General features: G+C 38.0%; 1 protein-coding gene across 2 annotated transcripts in view; it reads left to right on the top strand.

The window, feature by feature from the left end:
• The window catches only part of TRIM24 (tripartite motif containing 24), a 63,144-nt gene that overhangs the window by 27,315 nt on the left and 15,002 nt on the right, over positions 1-20,827 (top strand). For both annotated transcript variants that reach the window (XM_063320320.1, XM_063320311.1), the window contains exons 3-10: positions 7,448-7,595; positions 9,674-9,806; positions 11,120-11,236; positions 12,421-12,535; positions 13,221-13,367; positions 15,938-16,055; positions 19,293-19,558; positions 20,181-20,345. In XM_063320320.1, the coding sequence (XP_063176390.1) occupies positions 7,448-7,595; positions 9,674-9,806; positions 11,120-11,236; positions 12,421-12,535; positions 13,221-13,367; positions 15,938-16,055; positions 19,293-19,558; positions 20,181-20,345 (1,209 nt within the window). The remainder of the gene's footprint in view (positions 1-7,447; positions 7,596-9,673; positions 9,807-11,119; positions 11,237-12,420; positions 12,536-13,220; positions 13,368-15,937; positions 16,056-19,292; positions 19,559-20,180; positions 20,346-20,827) is intronic.

The following is a 20,827-nucleotide window of genomic DNA, read 5'->3' on the forward strand; positions in this document are numbered from 1 at the left end:
TGTGCGTACATACATGAATGGGTACCTCTCTCAGGAGCAGATGAAAGTACCCAGTCAGGTTTGTGGTATCAGCTCACTGACTATAAAGGCATAAATGTTATCATCATCTCTGAGAAAGAGGATATAACTTATGTCTCAAAAACCATTAAACTGTGTTCAGCTTATAAGGAATTTTGCAACTGGATTTCTGAGAAATGAGAGACCTTACCAGAAACTGAAATTTAGTTGGGAGTCTCTGGAAGTATGAGCAGTGTTCTCTTAAACTAGGACAGCTTGAAGTCTGGGGTTTTTTGTATTTGTGTGGGGTTTTTTTTGGGTTTGTTTAGTTCCCCCCCCATCCCCGGGTGTTGCAGGGAAACATCTGAGTTTTAGGGATGGTTGTTAGATTGAGTCTTTCAGTACTGTACCAGTAAGATAGAGAAAATGAATAGTCCCCGTTGCACTGAAAATTTGATCATAATTTTTTTAGTGACTTTAAAATTAGGAAGAGAAGCAAGATAACAAATAACTTCGTTATGTAGAAGCACTCCTGGATTTTTTTTTTTTTGGACCTGTGCCATAACCTCAGCTTAGTTATATAACAAGTCCTCTAAATATTTCTTTGGGGAGTGGTGATAGAAGTAGAATTATTTTTCCTGGGTTTAGTGACAAAGTCTTTACACACGCACCCCCGGTTTTTTTTTTCTGCTGTCTGTGAAAGTTAAGTGAGGAATCGAGGCCTTTAAGACTTGGATAAGGAATTGAAAATTCAAGAAGGGTTTTTTATATTCTTGAGGTTGGTCATAATCATGTGAAATTGAGTGCACTTCGATGGGTCACAGGGTATAAAAAGTTGGCGTATCCACCAAACTCAGTGATGTCAGGATAAGTCAGGCACTTCCTTGGAACTGAGGGAGATGTCTTTTTTGTTTACTTTCTGATCTTGATCTGCTGGAGAGAGATATAGAGAAATTCCACATAATTCAGCAGCTGGTTTGGAATCATCCATTGTTGAGTGGTGCGAGCAGATTTCAGGGAGGTTCTTCACAGCGTTTGTGTTTCCTTAAGTTCCCTTCTCAGATATCTGTCCTACTCTTCCATTCTGTACTTGTTTCTTCGTCTTCCTAACAAAAACCAGGAGGCTTGCAGTTCAGTCAGCATGGCTGTTCTTCAGCTAAGTTCCCTGCCTGAACTCAGCATACTTTCTGCAGCAGTTGAAGGCAAACCAGCAGACTCTGCTAAACCAGCAGAGTAGTGCATTCATGTGCTTTTCTGCTGACTTTTTTTTTTTTAAATGGAGCTAGATGTTTTGTTAGACGACTAAGTGAGTGTGTGTACCTTACCTGTTGAATGATGTGCCGTTCTCTTTTGTTTGAATAGATTCATTTTGGTATGATAATGAAGCTTTTTGGACATTCCTTTGTACTCTGACATTGGAACCATAAAAAAAGCTACACCATTCTATAAAGCTGTCTGTTGTGGAACAGCAAAGTTAACTCAATAATAGTTAAACAGATCAGTGTCCTGTTGGGGAATATTACGAGGTTTAAGGATGATACATCCTTCTAATCGGCCTGTCTTGTTTTGCCTTTGAAGGAGCAAAGAGAAAAGAAGGAAAAATTGCCAGTAGCAACATAGGCAACAGATCAGAGGAATTAAAGTAGAAAAGATGCTGAGACTTGCAGGAAATACAGGCTCAGAGGTCATCAAACTCTGTCAAAAACTTTGGCTATTTTATAGAATTTTTCTACTGAGATGGTTAGTTTGGCTTTCATAGTTTGGCAGCTTCAGCAGGATGTTTGAGAAATTAGAATTAGAGGCAAGCCATGGGTTCTGTGCAAATGATGTTGTGGCTTAGAACCGCTGGCCCATATCTATGACTAGCCTGTATATGTCTGTTGTCAGGAAGGACTGGTTTATTTCAGTTCACGAGAGACTGCAAAAAAACCTTTTCAAATGCAGTGCTTGGTTGTTTCAGATTTAAAATGGTAATAATACTAAAATAGTTTTCAGCATGTTGAATCAAAACTGTAGGAGTGAATGGCATGTCATGATGAGAAAAATAACTGGAACTCATTAAAGTGCCAGCCATTTACCTAAAGTCATGTTTACCTTATCTGAGCCTGATTTTGGCAGTTGAGTACTCTACTTACATAGCTGTTACTAGCAATTACTACTGAAAACTTGAGAAGCAAAAGAAGTAAGCATAAAGAAAGTGTAAAACTCCCTAGTATATGTTCCACAAGGGCTTTCCTGGCTAGCACTGAAGAGAACATTAAGGATTTTGTGCTGGCTATTAGCATAGGACGGTTTCCAGAAGAAAAGAGACTAACGGGAAATGCAGTTGTGATCTTCCTGAAAGTAATCATTGTAGGTTGTGGGCATGTAGGACATAAATACTTTGAAGGAGCAGATCCTTTATAATTTTTTTTTCACATTATGATTTATTGAAAGACTTGGCAAAATTATTGGATACTGAAGAGAAGTTTGAAAATAAAAATTAATTATACTCTATTCATAAGAGTAAGCGGAAACAAGCTTCAAACTCAAGAGATGTTACTAAAGCAAATGCTAAATTTGAATAAGACTGAAGGGTAGACAAGCACAGAAAATTTCAGAAGAAAATGCACGTGCAAAGCCATGAAAACAGAAATGAGAAGTGTGAGATTGATGCAGAAGATCATAGTGATAACATTGATGTTGCTGCAACATATTGAGCCTGTAGTGCATTTTAGTCTAGGTCCTAATTCTAATACTTCAGTGTCCAAAAGAAGACATATGTAAAAATATTTTTGATACGAAGAACACTTCCTGTATCTTTACCAGTTACTGACCTGAGAGTTTTAAATGTTGTGATAGGAATGAAGAACAGTTGGACTTTCCATGAGATATTGGGAATGTAGAAACAAAACAAGGTACAAGTTTAGATCTGATACTAGATCTGCATACAAAGATAGCAAGTTCAACTGGCATAATAGGGCGATTAAGAAGGACAATTTAGAACAAAAAGTTTATCTAGTTTTGTATGGTGCCAGAGTAGCCACTATGTATTCTTCCAAAGAAGAACTAGTATGCTAAATAGCTTATCAAAGCTGTGGCCCTGGCTAAAAACATCTTTGAAAGCCACTAGTTTAGGGCAGTGGGTAACAGACTCAAGAAGAGTCACAATATGAAGAGAGGTAGCTGTTGATGGGATGTTGGGGAAAGGAGGGTGTGCTTGATGAGGGTTTATGCATTTTGAGGTATCAGCATATGATTCATATTTAGAGTTACATATAGGCAAGAATGTCACAAAAGACAGATGCTGTCTTTGGTGATTTTTGTATGTGCCAAGAGATCGGTGTTTTTTGGATGCAATAGCAGAAACCATTGCATCTAATTTACACTGATGAAGTTTGGAACATCAGTTAACTGAATATTCCTCTGGACTGCTTTGCTATCTTCCTTTGAAACTCGTAAACCTTTGATCACTTACTTAATCTCTTTAATACTCAAAGTATATTTAATTGGAAGAGTAGTTAGTTACTACAGTAGCTGGGAAGACAGCTCTGTTACCTCGACTCTTGCATGTAAATCTGTTTTTAAGTAAATATACAAGCTTTACAACAGAAAAATAAGACTTACCTGAAACATGCTGAGTAATTTCAGCTTTCATTAAATCTGAGTGAAGGCTGAATGAACACTTCCTGGGGTTATAAATACTAAAACCAGTGACTGAATTAAATATAATTACAAGGGAAACTCAATTAAAAATAAATATCTGTCTAAACCAGAATAAAGACTTACAGGTTAACTAGGGAGAACTTTCTTTGAAATCACTGAAGCACCACTTGTATGAGTCACAAAAATAAGAGTGAAATAAGTTTTCAGTTTTGTAAGAGTATAGCAAATGTTTGCAGTAATTGTACTTTTGTGTACTTTAGCTATATGACTTATTCTAATAACTGGGAGTTCTATCAGAATCCAAACTGTATCTGAAAATACGTATTTCAAGTAAGAAGGTGGGTAGAAGCAAATCTAGTTTCTACCTAGAAGGCATAGCTATTTTGACAGCATGAGTTATGATGTCTATGAAAAATTTTAGAAATCTGTTTCTATTCCACTTGGTGACTTGAAGAGTATAAAGTTGGAATATATATTTTTGGGACTACAAAAGAAGAGTTTCAGTTTACTTGTCAGCACCTGATTATTGGTTATTGAATCATAATCTTCATCTCATTCCAACTATAGCAGGTCAAACCAGTTGAAAAAAAACCCTCAAACCTAAACTGTATTGAAAAAAGAAAATAGACAAAGATCTTGGAATCTAGGGGGAATTAATAACTTCATAAATCCTTTGAACTTACTGAAATGCCCTGGCACATAGCAAGTTTATCTGCCTAAGTTTGCTGAAGATGACCTGGAAAGGCTGGGGTGGTGGTTCTGGGGTGCTGATTATTTTATATTTTTATTCTTTTTATTTTTTAAATTGGGTTCCTGCTTTTTTTTTCTCCCCCCCCCCCCGAATGCCTGAAAGACTTTTGTTGTTTTTTCCTTTGCTTATTTTGTTCACTGTTGGGTTTTTTACACTAGAAAAACAAATATCCAATCTTTCATTCTCCACTCTAACTTGGAAAAACACCTCCGGGTATCCGGGGGCATAGCACAAGGGTACATCTCTGGCAAGAAGACTGGTTTTAAAACTTTTTTCTCATCCGGCAGTAGTTCACTGCCCAGTCAGCAGTGCTGATGTAACTGACCCTTGGGCTACAATGATGTAATCAATCCGGTTTTACACCACAATCTTGCAGAGGGTTGTGTTGGTACATCTGATGAGGAGACGACTGGCAAAGGAGAGGGGAGGGAATTTCTTTCATGGGAGTTTCTGCCACAGAAAATGTAACATTGAAGTAGTGCCCCTGTGATACTTGCTTGTTCTAAATTTCTTTTTCAAGAAGTTGTGCTGACTCCTTAAGAATACATTTTTTTTAATGTCATTGAAATTAAGGGTTAAGAACAAGTAAAAATTTTTAATATCCTGATTCCAGTTCACTTCCTTTAATTGTTTTACTTCCATTTTCTTCATTTTTTTATGATGTCCTGACTTCAGTATTTCTGCCTAGTCAACTAGTCTGGATAGGACTAGAATTTTTATTTTTAAGAGAAGAGAGGGAAGAAAAAGAAAAACCAAGCAGAAGATAAAAAGAAAAATTAAGAAGATATTTAAAAATAAAACTTTCAGGCCTCCATTTTGTAAAGAAACAGAAAAAGGGGCACAAGCCCAATTTTTTCTCCTTTGCAGGTCACCTTTAATGAAAAGGAACTGCTTCAAACTCCAAGTGACAACAAGAGGGGTCAATGACCCTTGCGTTGTAACTTCATTTCTCAGAAGATATTTGCTTTGAGAGGCAACATGATCCAGAAGAATAAGCACAGCATTGGGAATCTGGAACTCCTATGTTCAAATTCGAGTTCTGTCAGTAACTTGCTTTGTGGCCTAAGGCAAGTTTTGTGCTAATTCTCCTCTTTTTCTTGAAGGGGAAACTGGGACATAGTTCTACATATGTATTATCTATCTGCATAGAATATAAGTATTTGCTTCCTTTTTAACTTAATCTATATTTATCTTGTGTGGGTGCAGAAGTTGGATTTTATTTTTTTTTTTTTAAATCAAACTGTGAAAACTGAAATAAAATCTAAATTTTTCTCCTTGTTGCTCCTGCTAGCAGAATTCTGCCACTGTGATCTGTAGGATATAGTAATCTTCAGACATCTTGAGGCTCTGGTTTGCAGCAGCACTAAACATTGATAGAAATGGATGGTAGTTACCTAAACAAGTATCATCAGCATAAGTATGTTCGCTGTTTTTACCACCAAAACCCCCTAGAAGGTATGACTACAGAGGTATTGTAAAGGAGGAGTTAAAAATGAAGTAATGTCATGAACGTGTGAAGTGGTGGTGTTCAGAGAATCACAGAATGGTTCAGGTTGGAAGGGACCTTAAAGACCGTCGAGTTCCAACCCCCCTGCCATGGGCAGGGACACCTCCCACTAGACCAGGTTGCTCAAAGCCCCTTCCAGCCTGGCCTTGAACACTTCCAGGGATGTGGCATCCACAACTTCTCTGGGCAACCTGTTCCAGTGTCTCACCACCCTCACAGTAAAGAATTTCTTCCTAATATCCAATTTAAATCTACCCTCTTTCAGTTTAAAACTGTTACGCCTCACCATCTTTCCTGTAGGCCCCCTTTAGGTACTGGAAGGCTGCTATAGGGTCTCCCTGGTCTCAGGCTGAACAACCCCAACTTTCTCAGCCTGACCTCATAGGTGAGGGGCTTCAGCCCTCTGATCATCTTTGTGACCCTCCTCTGGACCTGCTCCAACAGGTCCATGTCGTTCTTACATTGGGGGCCCCAGAGCTGGATACAGAACTCAAGATGGGGTCTCACCAGAGCACAGTAGAGGGGCCAAATCACCTCCCTCGACCTGCTGGCCAGGCTTCTTTTGGTGCAGGCCAGGATGTGGTTGGCTTTCTGGGCTGTGAGTGCACACTGCCGGCTCATGTTGTTCTTCTCAGCAACCAACGTCCCCAAGTCCTTCTCCTCAGGGCTGCTCTCAATCATTTCTCCACCCAGCCTGTATTTGTGCTTGGGATTGCCCCAACCCACATGCAGGACCTTGCACTTGGCCTCTTGGGAACTTCAGGAGGTTCGCACAGGCCCACCTTTCAAGCCTGTCCAGGTCCCATCATTCATATTTTTCAACCTGTTGTTCAAATTATGCATGTGTAGGAATTTTTTCATGTGTGTGTCTATTGACTCTGTGCAGAGGGGTTTTGGTCTGCTACCAGATTTATTTTCTGTAATTACATTTTTTTTCTAGATCTCTTGGGTATAGTACAAAAAGCCCCAGGAATTAACAGGCCAGAGTTGGAAAATTACTATGCTTTGTTTGCAAACCTGTTCTAGGTTAGCTTTACTGATAAGCTGAACTGGAATGCTGTCTTACGTGGTGATGCAGAGATTCTGGAGAAAACCCTGCTGTTCAATACTGCGTGTGCTTCCTGAAACTCTAAGCTGGTGAACAGAAACTAAAATTAAAGTTTCTGTGTGAACTGAGGGAGGCTTCTAAAATCAGAGCAGTGCTGATCGTGTTCTATATTTAGTAAATATTTCACAAGAGCATGTTTAATATAGTAAACATTATATGGTTTCTAAGCGTGCAGTGTCAGGCAGAGAGTAATGGTTTGACTTTTATTATGTCAGGTGAAGGTTTTAGAGTAACACTGATAAAATGGCTACTTTCTTTGAATAGTCACGTTCAATTACTTTTATGCAGTCATTTATAGCGTTCCTGTACCTCAGGCAGTTTTCCATTCTCGTTTCACAGTTTTTGGAAAACTGTAAAAGTGCACTGATTGAATATGAACAAAATCTTGTGTGTATATTCTGTATTTATTTTAACAGCTACCTTTTCTTCCTCATGTCAGGTCTGCACAAGCTGTGAAGACAATGCAGAAGCTAATGGGTTTTGTGTGGAGTGTGTAGAATGGTTGTGCAAGACCTGCATCAGAGCTCACCAGAGGGTTAAATTCACAAAGGATCATACAGTAAGACAGAAAGAGGAAGTATCTCCAGGTAAGGCACTTGATTTATAATTTCACAAAGAATGCGGGTCTGCATTGGAAAACTGTATTAGACCACCACATTTCTTTTTAAAGTGATAAATTTCAAAAAAATGTATTCCACAATCCTAGTACATGTAAAAGGACAGATTCGTTATTATATAACCCTTTGGCGCATATGAATTAGCGGAACTGTTGTTTTTTTTTTCTGGTTGGTAATGAATATGTTTTAATAGTTTCCTGCCTCCCAGTCACTTAGTTCAATTTCACTGCTGAAGGCTGCAACCATTTGAACCAATTCTGGTGTTTCTTTGGCTGCTCTCCATCTAAGTGGATCTCTTAAGTGTTTGGGCTAACAGCAAAGTTTATTTTAAGCATTAGGTGCATTAGAACGTAGGTACTTGAAAGGGAGACTTTGTCATGGCTTGAAATATGATAGCCATTTTTCTGTCAGGTTTTTCTGTCAGATGCTGCATAGTCATAAGAAACCCTACAGACTGGTATTTCGTATGATTTTTATGCAAAGTGTTTTAAACCAGTAAACACACATAGATCTTATCTTTCACCTGGTATGATTGCAAATTATTGTCTAGACTTCAGAGATCAGCTGCAGAAAATACTTAGTTATGCATTTGGCTCCTCTAGTTTTTACAGGGGTCTAGCAAATGGTTTATATGAACTTCATTGTTGTATAATGCCGCAAAAGTAGCACTAATAGATTATATTTTTTCAGCACTCTGGTAATAAAGCATCCTCTGTTAGCAATAAAGTGTGACAGCATTCACGATTTAGCTGAGTTTTTTTTAAGTTTGAAAGGTTTTGACTTAGAAATAAAGGGAAGTATGTTATGAATTGGGGTGTTTTTCCTCAGTAGGATCTGTGATAATTCAGGTTGGAAGGGACCTCGGGAGATCATCTAGCCCAGCCTCCTGCTTAAAGCAGTGAGCTATGAAATCAGATGAAGTTGCTCAGGGCTTTATCCATTTGGGCCTTGACAACTAACAACAACGGACGTGGTGTACAGTACAGCCTCTCTGAGAAATCTTGACTATTCTCATGGTAAAAAAAGGTTGTACTTTTATTCATTGAGAACCTCTTTGATTTCAGTTTATGCCCATTGTGTCTTGTCTTTAGTGACATTGTAGGACAATTACAAACATAATAGGATGCTGACAAACATTCTGCTGATTCTAATAAGCCCATTGGACTTGCGTGATTTATCTTGTAAATATAAAAATTATTTTTATGAATTATTAGGATTTATTATAAATGTGTTATGTATTTATTTTCATTTCACCATATCTGTTCCTGCGTACTTTATATATAATACCGCCTTTCATTTCTGGTATACACTTTTATACATAATGTGGGCTTTCACTTCAGTTTCAAAGAATTTTGACTGAAGGATACCGATCTGAAAATAACTTTTTCCAGGTTTCATGAAAATAAGTAAATGAATGGGTATGGAAAAGGGATCTTGCTGGTCTGCAGTGAAGGATGCTGCAGTGTAAAGCCAGTTTTCATTACAGGCTATGTAATCCTCATGAACTCAGTGCCCATCCTAACTCATAAGAAATTAGGCTTTGTCGGTTAAATTGTTTAAAGAACAGATTTCATTTCTATCATCTGGTGGTGTTTCCTGTGCTCTTTGGTATTTGCTCACTACGAACTGAAGTGAGACCTCTCACCCATTTAGAATGGTGTCCTGAAGGGATGTTAGTAACTTCAGTTATTCTCTTCCGTATGTTTTAGGTTTTTGAATGGCTGTGTCTTGATTTAAGAAAGGTTGTGCAATGTCTTTTGCAGCTGCAACAGTACTGGCTGCTTACTCCTTTTGCATATAGTTTTGTGGGGCCTTAATAAGTTATGGTAAAATATGTTCTGGACATTTTGCATGAGAGAGGGTGTTAGCGCCATGCTTGATGAAGAGTGAGACATTGCGGTTTTAAGTTTACAGCTGTTAAATTCTTGATTTGGTGGCCTGATACACACCTCTAGCATCTAGAAGAGAAATACGGTAAGGAAAAACAGAAGAATGCAAATCTTTCATCATTTCAAGAGACTGGACTGACATCTTCCTTTATTCAACAGAGGCAGTTGGTGTGACCAGTCAGCGACCTGTGTTTTGCCCTTACCACAAAAAGGAGCAGTTGAAGTTGTATTGTGAAACCTGTGACAAGTTGACCTGCCGAGACTGTCAGTTACTAGAACACAAAGAGCACAGGTATCAGAAAAAAGTATAGATTTTATGCTGCTCCCGTATAGGAAGGTAGCTTGAACTGGGTTGTAGCTCTAGCTGTATGGAATACAGTCAGGTGAAAAAAGTGCAAAATACAATTTTCTGCTCAGAAATGAAGCCCACAAATAAAGAGAGATTGCATCCAAAAGAGTGTGGCTGGTGAGTGTGTGATAGTTCAGAATAAAACCTAATTCTTCCAGTTTTCAATCTGGTGATTTAAGCACAAGACCTTTCTTTACCGTCAGGTTACTTGGGCAGAATTTGTTGCTATGCAGCACTTCAGAGAGTCCTTAGAAAGCACAGGGGCTGTGTTATGCAACTGTGCACTTACGTGTAATTTCTCCATTTGTCCTTCAACAAGATGATTATATAACGGAACATTACCAAACATTTCCAGAACGGAGCAAATGGGCATTTTTTTCTGTGAAGAGCCTTTTAAAAGAAAGACTAAACCTAAAGTTTGGCTATACTGTGCTTTGAGAACATTATTTATGACACTCATATCTTTGGGTTGCTGTTCTTTGGTCATCTCTTAGTGGCCACAGAAGCTGAAAATCAGGTTTATGTACAACTTCTGAGTGCAGGACAATAATCTGGCTGGCTAATGCATACAGTAGTGGTGTGGGGCAGATGTACTCTTAGGTTAATATTAATACGCTCACTATGCCTGATGCAACCACCCGAGGAACTCGCTTGTTTGACCAGGTCAATAGGTGGAGAAGTGTTTGCCACTGTTGCTCCTTGGAACAGGCTAAACCTTGCTTTTGCTGAGTTGTACTCTTCCTCTTCAATTCTCCTTTTATTAGGATTTATATCCCTTTCAGAATGTGCTCCCTCTTTTTTTTCCTCAAATTGTTGATGATTTCAGTTCCTTGATTTAAAATGTTGCTGACTTCTACTGACTCAGCAATCTCTCTTCTTTCTTCTGCTTCTGTGTCCTTATCTTGCATCGAGTAATAGCTTACATGCACTGTCACTTACAAAGCGATGACTACAGCACAACATTAATTTTTCTTTTGCTAAAATTGGGCCATGGTCACGCAATATCCCCTCATATTTATAAAAACCATAAATTCTCAAACCAAAACAAAAAATTACAGGAACTATACTATAAATTCAAATATACTATAAATAAAATATATCGGTACTTGCTGACATATGCTATTATAATGACAGTTAAATTCTGGACTTGAGCAGCATCTTTCTTAAATTAAAGAAGTCTTTTGTAAGATGTTCGGCCTTTTAGCAAGTATATCACACCTTTTGCATGTGTAAATACTCACTGTTATTTACTACAGGTACCAGTTTATAGAAGAAGCTTTTCAGAACCAGAAAGTGATCATTGAGACTCTAATCACCAAATTGATGGAGAAGACTAAGTACATAAAATATACAGGGAAGCAGATCCAAAACAGGTATGTATCAGTTTTTGGGGTTTCTATATACTCGGGCAATTCTGTATACACGGTAATTTCTTTAAATGTTTAGATCAGTGCATTTTGTACTTCTCTCCTTTTATCCTTCCAGAAAGAGAAGTTCTAAAATCTTCAGTTTGCCGTAGTGACTGCTGCCTGTTTAATGTGTTTGGTTGTCTTAGGTAACTCTGCTCAGCCTGTGGACTTAATGGGCAGCAATAGCTTTGGTGTAACAAAACAACTTATGCAACAAAAAAACTTATGCAATAAAGACTGTAGAAGGCAGTCTTATATTCTCCCCCACCATCAGCACACTTATTTTCTTAGTGGAAATCCCTCTTAGAAAGTGAAAGGTTATGACTCATGTTTTCATAATGCTTGTGACACATATTTGAAGATTTATGTAACACTTTTATGCTTGGGGCTTTATTCACTCGGTACTACAAACCTGGGAGAAAAATAAATCCGTAAAATGCATGCTGCAGTAGGCCTTTGTAACTGCTCCTTCAGCAGAGTTATCAAAGGCAGTACCCAGGAAGAGTCAACACAGTACGGGATGCTGAGTGCAACTTGAGCTCTTCCTCTCTCTTTGCCAGTCTTTGAGGATGGTGGAGATGAAAAAAAAAAAACAGCAGACACCCTTCTCTTCTTTTGCTGCATCTAAGTGGTTATTCTCCCTTGCATCTTAGCAGCAGTGGTTTTCACAATATAAGACTATGCTTTGCTGGTACGAGTTTGAGCACTATTGTTGAAATAGCTAAATTAGAAAATCTGTTTATTGTTTTTGTTTCTGGAGCGCTGTTCTACCTTAGATGGAAATTAGACTTAAACAGTTTTGATTGCCACAGACCATTCCAGGAATGTGCCAGACAATTAAAAATCAAGAATTTCAATTGCAACGAGCATTTAATTTTTATCATTGGCAGATGTCAGTAATTTTGCAGATTTAAGTATAGCATTAGCATTTGCCACCAGTTAATTAATTTTATCATAGGTCACTGGTACTTGCGCTTTCTATTTCTCCCAGTAATTTTCCTGACTGTAAGTGTCTGATGGTATATCTATTAATTAGTGCGTATGACAAAGAAATATTGTAGTCTTAGGTGTAGAGGGTTTTTTTTGTACTGTTTGGGGGGTGGGTTTGTGACTCAAATAACATTATTTTCTATATTGTCTACTTACAGAATTCTTGAAGTGAATCAGAATCAAAAGCAGGTGGAACAGGATATTAAAGTTGCCATATTTACACTGATGGTAGAAATAAACAAAAAGGGGAAAGCTCTGCTGCATCAGTTGGAGGTAATTTTGTTTCTATCATAAGAAGCAAAAATGTCAGTCTTAATATTTTTTGTATGGATTCACATTAAAATAAAATAAATTTCTATCATTAGCCACCTGTGCACGTCCTAAATTCCAGGGTAGAGAGATGTCCCACACAAACTATCTGAGCAAGCGGGGGTTTGGTGGGGGAGAGGAGAGGGGTTTGTTTTTTGGGGCATTGTTGTTGGTTTCCTTGTAATTATTATCTGTGTTCCCTGCTTTGGGAATCAGGGCTGTCTCTGAGCCCAGTTTCTTTCTCCGTGCTTTTGCAAGTCATAATTCTACGCATCATGCATGAAAAGTCTTTCCATCAGAATTTTTCATAAATTCACCAATCTAATAACAAATCAAACGAGAGAATTGTCTAGAATGGATACCTAGAAAAATATTACCTCCAGCTGTGTTTTAAAAAGTGTGTGTCTAGAGAGGCACATACATATATGAAAATGTGTCATAAGAGAAAATGGGAATCTGCACAGAAAGTCCTGGTATCTTGAATGAATGTATACTCACTTTTCTGTTTGATAGCTGTGGTCAGGGGGCTGGGGTACTTCTTAAAAGGGCCAAGTGAAACCACTTGATCATTGTGAATTGCAAATATGAAAGCTAATGCCTGTTAACTGTAAATTGAACCCTTTGACTGGAACTGCTTTTCTACTTGCAGACTCTGGCTAAAGAGCATCGGATGAAACTTCTGCAGCAACAACAGGAAGTGGCAGGTCTCTCTAAACAGCTGGAACACGTCATGAATTTTTCCAAATGGGCAGTTTCCAGTGGGAGCAGCACAGCACTACTGTACAGCAAACGCTTGGTAAGGGTAGGAAGATAGCTCTCTCCATTTACATAGCAACTGTAGTTAAGGCAGATACGCACGCACACGCTTCTCAGTAACACTAGGGAATTAGACTTTTTAATGACTTTCTACTAATTGGAATATTTGTGTATAATTTTTTGTGGTTTTCTCTTAAACATAAATACAGAATGTTTCTAATAATTTAGCTCTCTGTTCGTGCTTCTCTCCTGTTACACTACGATAGAATTGTTGTAGATCTGCAGAAGTAGAGACAACTCCTTTTCTCTGGAGAGAAAACCGTGAAGCCATGAAACACTGGGAAAAATGTTACATGTCCTACATAATAATTGAGGTTCTTTTCAGTACTTGTTACAGCTTCTGAATTCAGAGAAATATGGTGTTTATATATCATAGAGCCTGATATCTAGCATTTTAATGCAAAAATTAATGTATTGTTTTGTTCTATCAGACTCATCTTCCACTAAAAGTCTTCAAAAATTGGTAAAAATTGAGACTGAAACAAACAAAAAGCTGACCATGATTTGTCCAGAGGTTACTAGATTGTAATAGCCTGATAATGGAAATCGGTGATAATGTTGAGGAAGGATGCTAGATCCTTTTTTCCCAATTCCTATAGCTGGATCACAAAGCTTTTTCTTGATTTTCGCACTGTTTAGTATAGAACCTACTGGGGTGTGTGGTTGTTGGTTGGTTTTGGGTTTTTTATTGTTTTTTGGCGGTGGTGTTTTCTTGGGTTTTTTGATACTCATGAAAATGCTGCAGGCTATACCAGATAGAGGAATTGGTTTGGTTTTATCAACTTGCTTCAAGTAGTTAAATTCATTTGTCCTGCCTTATACTGCCTCAGCAAGTCATATTTTTTAATGGAATAGAGAAAAAGGGGCATCAAACTGAGTCATGTTGTTTATAATTGCTTAGTGTTGCCACAAAGACTTCTGCTATGTAAGAAAACAAGTTATGTTGCAGGCATCTTAATCTTATAAACAATATGCAGTTGAAGAAGAAGACCATCTAGGCCATAAAGCCTCAGCAAATGAGAAATATTTTTCAAAAGAACAAAGAACAGATGAGCTTTAGGCTCCTGATTTTTTGCTGAAAGTTGGTGTTCTTTGGGAGTTGAGTAGATAACCTGTCTGTGGACATCTGAAAAATCGCTTTGTGAACAGTGGTGCATAGAGGAGCACGTGAGACTTCTGCATTGGCATATCCAACCACTTGAAACTGGGAAGGAGGAAAGCCCATCCGAACTTAAATGCGGAGTTACGGCTAGGAGGCAACGTCTGTACATCAGGGAAACAGCGCACTAAACAGTTTGCAGAAAGACATCAGTTTCCCAGCCTGGTCCTCTAGCACAAACAAAACACTGGTAGCTACAACTATTACTGACAGGAGGTAACTACTCTCGTCGTGAGTTTATCTTCAATAGACGTGTGTGCACAATAGCGGGAATATATGGAGCAAACTGTGATAAGAACTGTGTGCAACCAACATTGGTGACAGGACAAAAGACTAGAATTTCTGTAGTGTAGTATACTTGATTCTGGTAGTGCACGAAGAAATCCTAGGAAATCAATATTCAAAATAGTGCATTTAAAATTTTCCATTGTCATTAAAAAAAACTTAAGTCTTGTGAAATGTTTTTTTTTGTACGTGGTCTAAAACTGACCTGCCTAAAATTGAGAGAAAAAACTTGTAAACTGGAAGCTCTTATAAAATTTCCATGTAAAAAATAACTAGTATAATTTTAAACAGGTAAGATGATTTTGCCAAGTAAGCCTCTTGAACGTTTCTAGGAAATAATCTATTATTCAAGAAAAATAAGTGTTGAACTCTTTAAGTTTTTCTGTATCTGCTGTGTGTTATTCTAAAATTGGTGCCTGTGTTAGTTTTTTCTAGTGAAACAACTGCAAACAAATATTTTCTTTCTAGGAACTAGATAAATACTGAGCGTTTGCTAGAGTATTCTGATTGTGTAACGTAATCATAGTCCAGTCCTGTGGAACCAAGGAACTGGAAAAGTCTGAAAACGTATGTGAATCTGAGAGTTTTCAAAGACAAAGTTTACAAAAGCTGTTCTTTGGGTCTCCGAAGAAAACTTAAATTTATTATAAAGGAGAACTCTCTGTGATACTTGTTGCCAAAAGGATATTTTTTCTTTGAAAGAAAAATGAATGGGCTAACATAGGTTGGGGGACACACACGCACAACAATGGTTATGTGAATCTGTACTTCACTTGCAAATGGTTCAAGTTGTTGAATGTAATGACCAAGTTTGTGGAAGGGTATGTCTTTCTACAGGGGAGAAGAATTAATTTTCTTTAGGCTGTAGTTGATTGCTTTTTAAAACTGCTTTAGCAGTAAGGGAAAGATGTTAAGAATACCTCTTATCTGTAGCTTGGACAAATTTCTCTCTCTTTTGACATCAGTTCTCTAGGGGCCTGTTCAGGGTTTTTTTTGTTGTTGTTGTTTGGGTTTTTTTGTTTGAGGTTTTTTTTGTGGGTTTTTTGAAGACTTGGATACATGGCTCTGGCCCCAGAGAAAAAAATATTGTTTTGTTCTTGTTCTAGATTACATATCGACTACGGTATCTTCTCCGAGCAAGGTGTGATGCTTCACCAGTGACAAACAATACCATCCAGTTTCACTGTGATCCTAGCTTCTGGGCTCAAAATATTTTCAATCTAGGTATGATGAAGTTTTTTTTAGCCCTTTGGCATCCTGATCCTATTTTGAAAGCAGCTTTCTTTTTGTGAAAATAAATAGCCTCCACACTATTCATTTCTCGGTTTACTTTGTTAGATGTATTTCCTTACCTGTGGAAGACATTTAAGGTGTGTTGTATGGGAGAAAATATTAACAAACTTACCTTGCTTGAATGGTACGTGTGATGGTGAAAATGGCAGCTTTTGGTTTCCTGGGCAATAAACGTGCCCTCTGGCTTCTGAAACAAGGAACACAATCTATAACCCTACTTCACATCCTAAGAAATGATTCCAGAAGTCTGTCTCATTCTGCATCTTCCAGCCCTTTCCTCTACTTCAATTCCATCTTCCAAGGCTGAAACCCACAGCAGCAGCTTAATATGTTCAAGAACTCCCATTTGCTCCTTGTCATGCTGAACAATGAGCCTTGAAGAACTGAGATGAAGAGGAGAATGCCAAAGAAGAACAGAATAACAGGGAAGAGAACACTACTTTTTGACAGTTGTCTGGCTTTTAGATTGTCTTTCCTGAAGTTGTGGAGTGGAATTAAGGAGAAAGCATGTTTTTAGCAGAGTTGGAAATGTACTCCTTCATTATCCTAATAGATCTTGATTTAGTCTCCAAACTGGTCTTTACGTTTCTTCTTACAGCTATAAGTCACTAGGGTTTTATGATACCAGTGAATCCCAGAACCTGGAAGCTTTGCAGGTAGCCTGCTTGTGTGATTGCCTGAAAGCCTGAGTTTATTGGAGATACGCATCCTAGGAACTCATTAGCTTTGGAGCAGGAATTAAAGCTTAGAGGTATTTTTAGGATTTTGAACTGCTGTCATACTTCCTTTCTCTGTCCAATGTTAGTTTGATGACCATTTTTGTTTTTCTGTCATGTGACAGAATGCTTTGCAGAATGCCTGTGGGACATTTTCTGCCTTTCATCAGAAAGTGCAGTCAGCTCTACAAATGTACAGAGAGGTGCAAATGTATGTGTCTCTACAAAGGCAGAGAAAGAGTGAGTTATGGCAATGCTTTAAGACGAACAAGCTCTTTCCCCACACACCAGGATGCTGGATGGTAGCAGGGAAATTCTCCAAGTTCTTTCTTTGTAAATAATTTTCTTTGGGAAAGGAATCGAAAGTGAATCTCTTGTTTCCAGAAATGAACTGTCAAGCTGGGTGGTGATGACTGTGAACTGCTGCTAAACTGGTATGATGCTTGTCAAGAGGGGGCTTTTTCTTCTTATTTGTTTATTTGATGAGCTGCTGAAGTTTGTTCCCTTAAATTCTGAAAAGCTCTGCAACAGAAATGGCAGCTGGATAGATCAGCATAGGAGTTCTTGTATCTATTTAAGTGGTAGACACATTTATCTATCTGTTTCAGAAATCACAACCTTTAGACTGTTAGATTTATGATCAGATATGTTAAATTTCTGTAGATAAGCCAAATTTAAGAACCACTGGAGGAAAAATAAAATAAAGTCTGAGTAAAGGAACAAGTTACTTTGGGAATAGCTTGAATTCTAGTCAGGCTGCATGTTGCTGACAGTGTGATAGCATCTGTACACTAATAGGATAGCTGTTTACGGATTTCAGAATGTATTTAAGAAAAAAATACAACATTTACAGTGTTTAATTTCACAAATTGTATGATAACCCGTGGTTTTCTAGAGTAATGGAAAGGAGTCATTCTCTGTAGTACCTTTGGGTAAGTAGCAATACCACAGATGTTAAGTCTGGAAAGACTTCTGAAGATGTAATTAGACGTGGAGAGAACAGAATAAAAGTGCAGTATAGGTTTGACAGTTGATTGTAGTACAGTCAATACCATTCTTTGTCAAGGTAATTCCTTTTTTAGAGAAAGGAAATAAAACATCTATTTTGACTGTAGTGAAATATTTCATACAGCCGTATATGTGAAACAGTATTATTCATTTGCATTTTTCTCTGCCCACTTTATGGGAAACATTGACTAGGTGTGTTACAGGCTTAATAAGGGGTATTAGGCAATAGGTTGGTAGGTTTTTTCCATTTTGTTTAGCATATTTAATATTTTCGTTAACGTCTGATGTGGTAGAATCATAATTAAAATGTGCGCAACGCCAAAATTACCAAGTTTCAATATGAAAATAGTATTGTTGATGTTGGCTTTCTGCCCTGCTCTGCACTACAATATGTTGGCTTGCCTCTGTGCCTGTGTCTAGATAGGGAACTAGAATGATGCTACTTGCATAGTTTCTCAGGTCTTGGGATGAAAGAGAGGAATATAAAATGCAAGACATTTCCTCCTCCTTCAGATAATCTACCCAAAAACGAGCCAGGCTAGACTGCACAAGATCCATAGAGACCGATGGATATGAGAAGTGGCAGAGGCTCCTGCAAAGCAGCCCAAAATCTTGGGGAGAGAAGGGAATATGAGGTGTCCCATCTCCCACTTGTATTGAAAAGTTGTTGTGCAACCTTCCACAGATCATTGGAGTTATTTAACTCTTGGTCTTGGACCATAACTTTCCCTACTTAACTCTGTTTTAAACAAAGAAAGTGTCTTTTTTCTGGTGCAAACAGTGTGCTATTCCCTTGAATCAAATCAAACTCTGTTCTAATTGCAGTTCATGTTTCTTGGATGAGGTAGCCAGAATTTTACATGAGAGTTCCATGTAATCACACTATATATCTCCTCAGATAAAACCTCTCACCCAGCATTAATCCCTGAAAGTTACCTGTCTAGTCAAATTTCCTTCTAAGTCAGTGGAGAGAGATAAAACATCTCCTGGAGGTGCCCATCACATCCTAGAATTGGTGGTGTGTGGCAACTGAGACTATAACTTGAGTATTCCATGATGTTGACTCAGAGGCCAGAAAGGATCGCGATACCTTTAAGCTTTGTGATAGAGTTAAATCATTTTATCAGATGATTGGATCAGGATACTCTTTCCCATTGAAACTTTCCTCCCTTGCTCCTCTGGAGAGGCCAGGACACCTTCCTAGGAGAATCCATCACATAGAGGAGGCTGCAGCACAAGACAGTTTGCTATGAAATGCAACCATTTTTTTTTTTTTCAAGGAAACAAGCAAAATAAATGGAGTCCTCTATCTCGTGTTTATCCATTCTTTACAGTACAATAATGAACAATGACCACATGGTATAAAAGGAACTAATTGTGAAAAATAGCATTTCTTCTAACTGCAAAATTTTGGTATTAATTTTATTTATTTTGTTTAAACTAGGTTCTTTGGTAATTGAAGATAAGGAAACCCCACCACATATGCCCAAGAGCCCTGTGATGGAAACAAACTTACAGCCGCCAGGCAGCTTACCTTCAAACCAGCTATCTAAGTTCCCAACGCAGATAAGCTTAGCTCAGCTCCGACTCCAGCACATGCAGCAACAGGTCATGGCTCAGCGACAGCAAGCTCAACGCAGAGCAGGTCCAGTAGGTTTACCAAATCCAAGAATGCCAGGAGCCATGCAACAACCTCCTGCTTCTCATCAGGTAAGTTGTGGCTATTTCCAGAGAAAGTAAAGAAAGATAAGAAAAAAGAAAGAAATTAAGTCTAGGTACATAAAACTTCACATAGCTTCATCTTTAGCACATGGCTATGTAAAAGGGTTAAGGAACTTTTTCTTTACTGAGAATCGAATGGACATTTTAAACTTGTCTGGCAAAATGCATGGTAGCTCTCGGCCTACTTTTGTTCATTAAAAAAATAAATCACGTGGTATCCAACCATATATAGTGCTGAGCTACATATTTTGATTTTTTGTCAAATGATTAAGAAGTGAATCTGTCATTATTTTTTTTTCCAAAGCTGTTTTGCATAAAACTCGGTGATTCTCCCATATAACTTTCAAAGTTGGAAATACTCTCACTGGCTCTTGTGATGTGTCTGCATTTATTATATCAGAATAATTGAAAAGTATCTACTAGGTTTTATTTTTAATGTTGAAAATCAATTTGTGGTGGGATCATTCAGATAAATGGTGTGGTACTATTTCTTTCATCTAATTTGTTACGAGTTCCAGAAGTTTGAAAGGGCCACTTGGTAAACATTTCTGGATGACAGATTCAACAGATATCAATTCACTTGCATATTTGTTTGTTTGTTTTCATGCAGGCACCTCCGCGCTTGATTCATTTTCAGAACCATAGCCCCAAGTCCAATGGTTCAGCTCTCCCTGCACAACAGATGAGATTTCCCCAACATCAGAACCTACCAAGGCAAGCAGTAAAGCCCAACCCATTGCAAATGGCATTCTTGGCACAGCAAGCTATAAAACAGGTAGAGTTTCTTTCCCTTTTCACTTGCCGTGTAGAAATAAAACATCAAATGTACTTTATATAATCTTACTTTTATATTATGATTCTAGAGTGCTTTTCAATTAGAACAGAGACTGCCTTTTTCTCTATGACAAGATACCCACAGTTTTCTTAATGAGGTAACTGTCAAGTTTCTTTCATTCTGACAGTTCTAAGCAACTGAAGCATTACAGAAGTGAGCCACCGTGGTGTATGTAGGTGTTTCATTTTCTTGTTTGCTATTAATATGATTTCTGGTCACTTATGTGAAACTTAACATGACCATGGTCTGCACACTACAATCAGTGAAGAGACAAAACAGAAAATCCTGCTATTTAGCTTGATGTTAGTGACTTCACTAGGAACCAGGTAAAAGCTTGACTGAAAAGCTATAGTTGCCACCATTCTCCAGAGTATGCCAAATCTGAACTTTTACACATGAGGAGAGAAAAGAAAGTCCACAAC

This window comes from Chroicocephalus ridibundus, chromosome 1 (genome assembly GCF_963924245.1).
Source record: "Chroicocephalus ridibundus chromosome 1, bChrRid1.1, whole genome shotgun sequence".
Classification (NCBI taxonomy): Eukaryota; Metazoa; Chordata; class Aves; order Charadriiformes; family Laridae; genus Chroicocephalus; species Chroicocephalus ridibundus.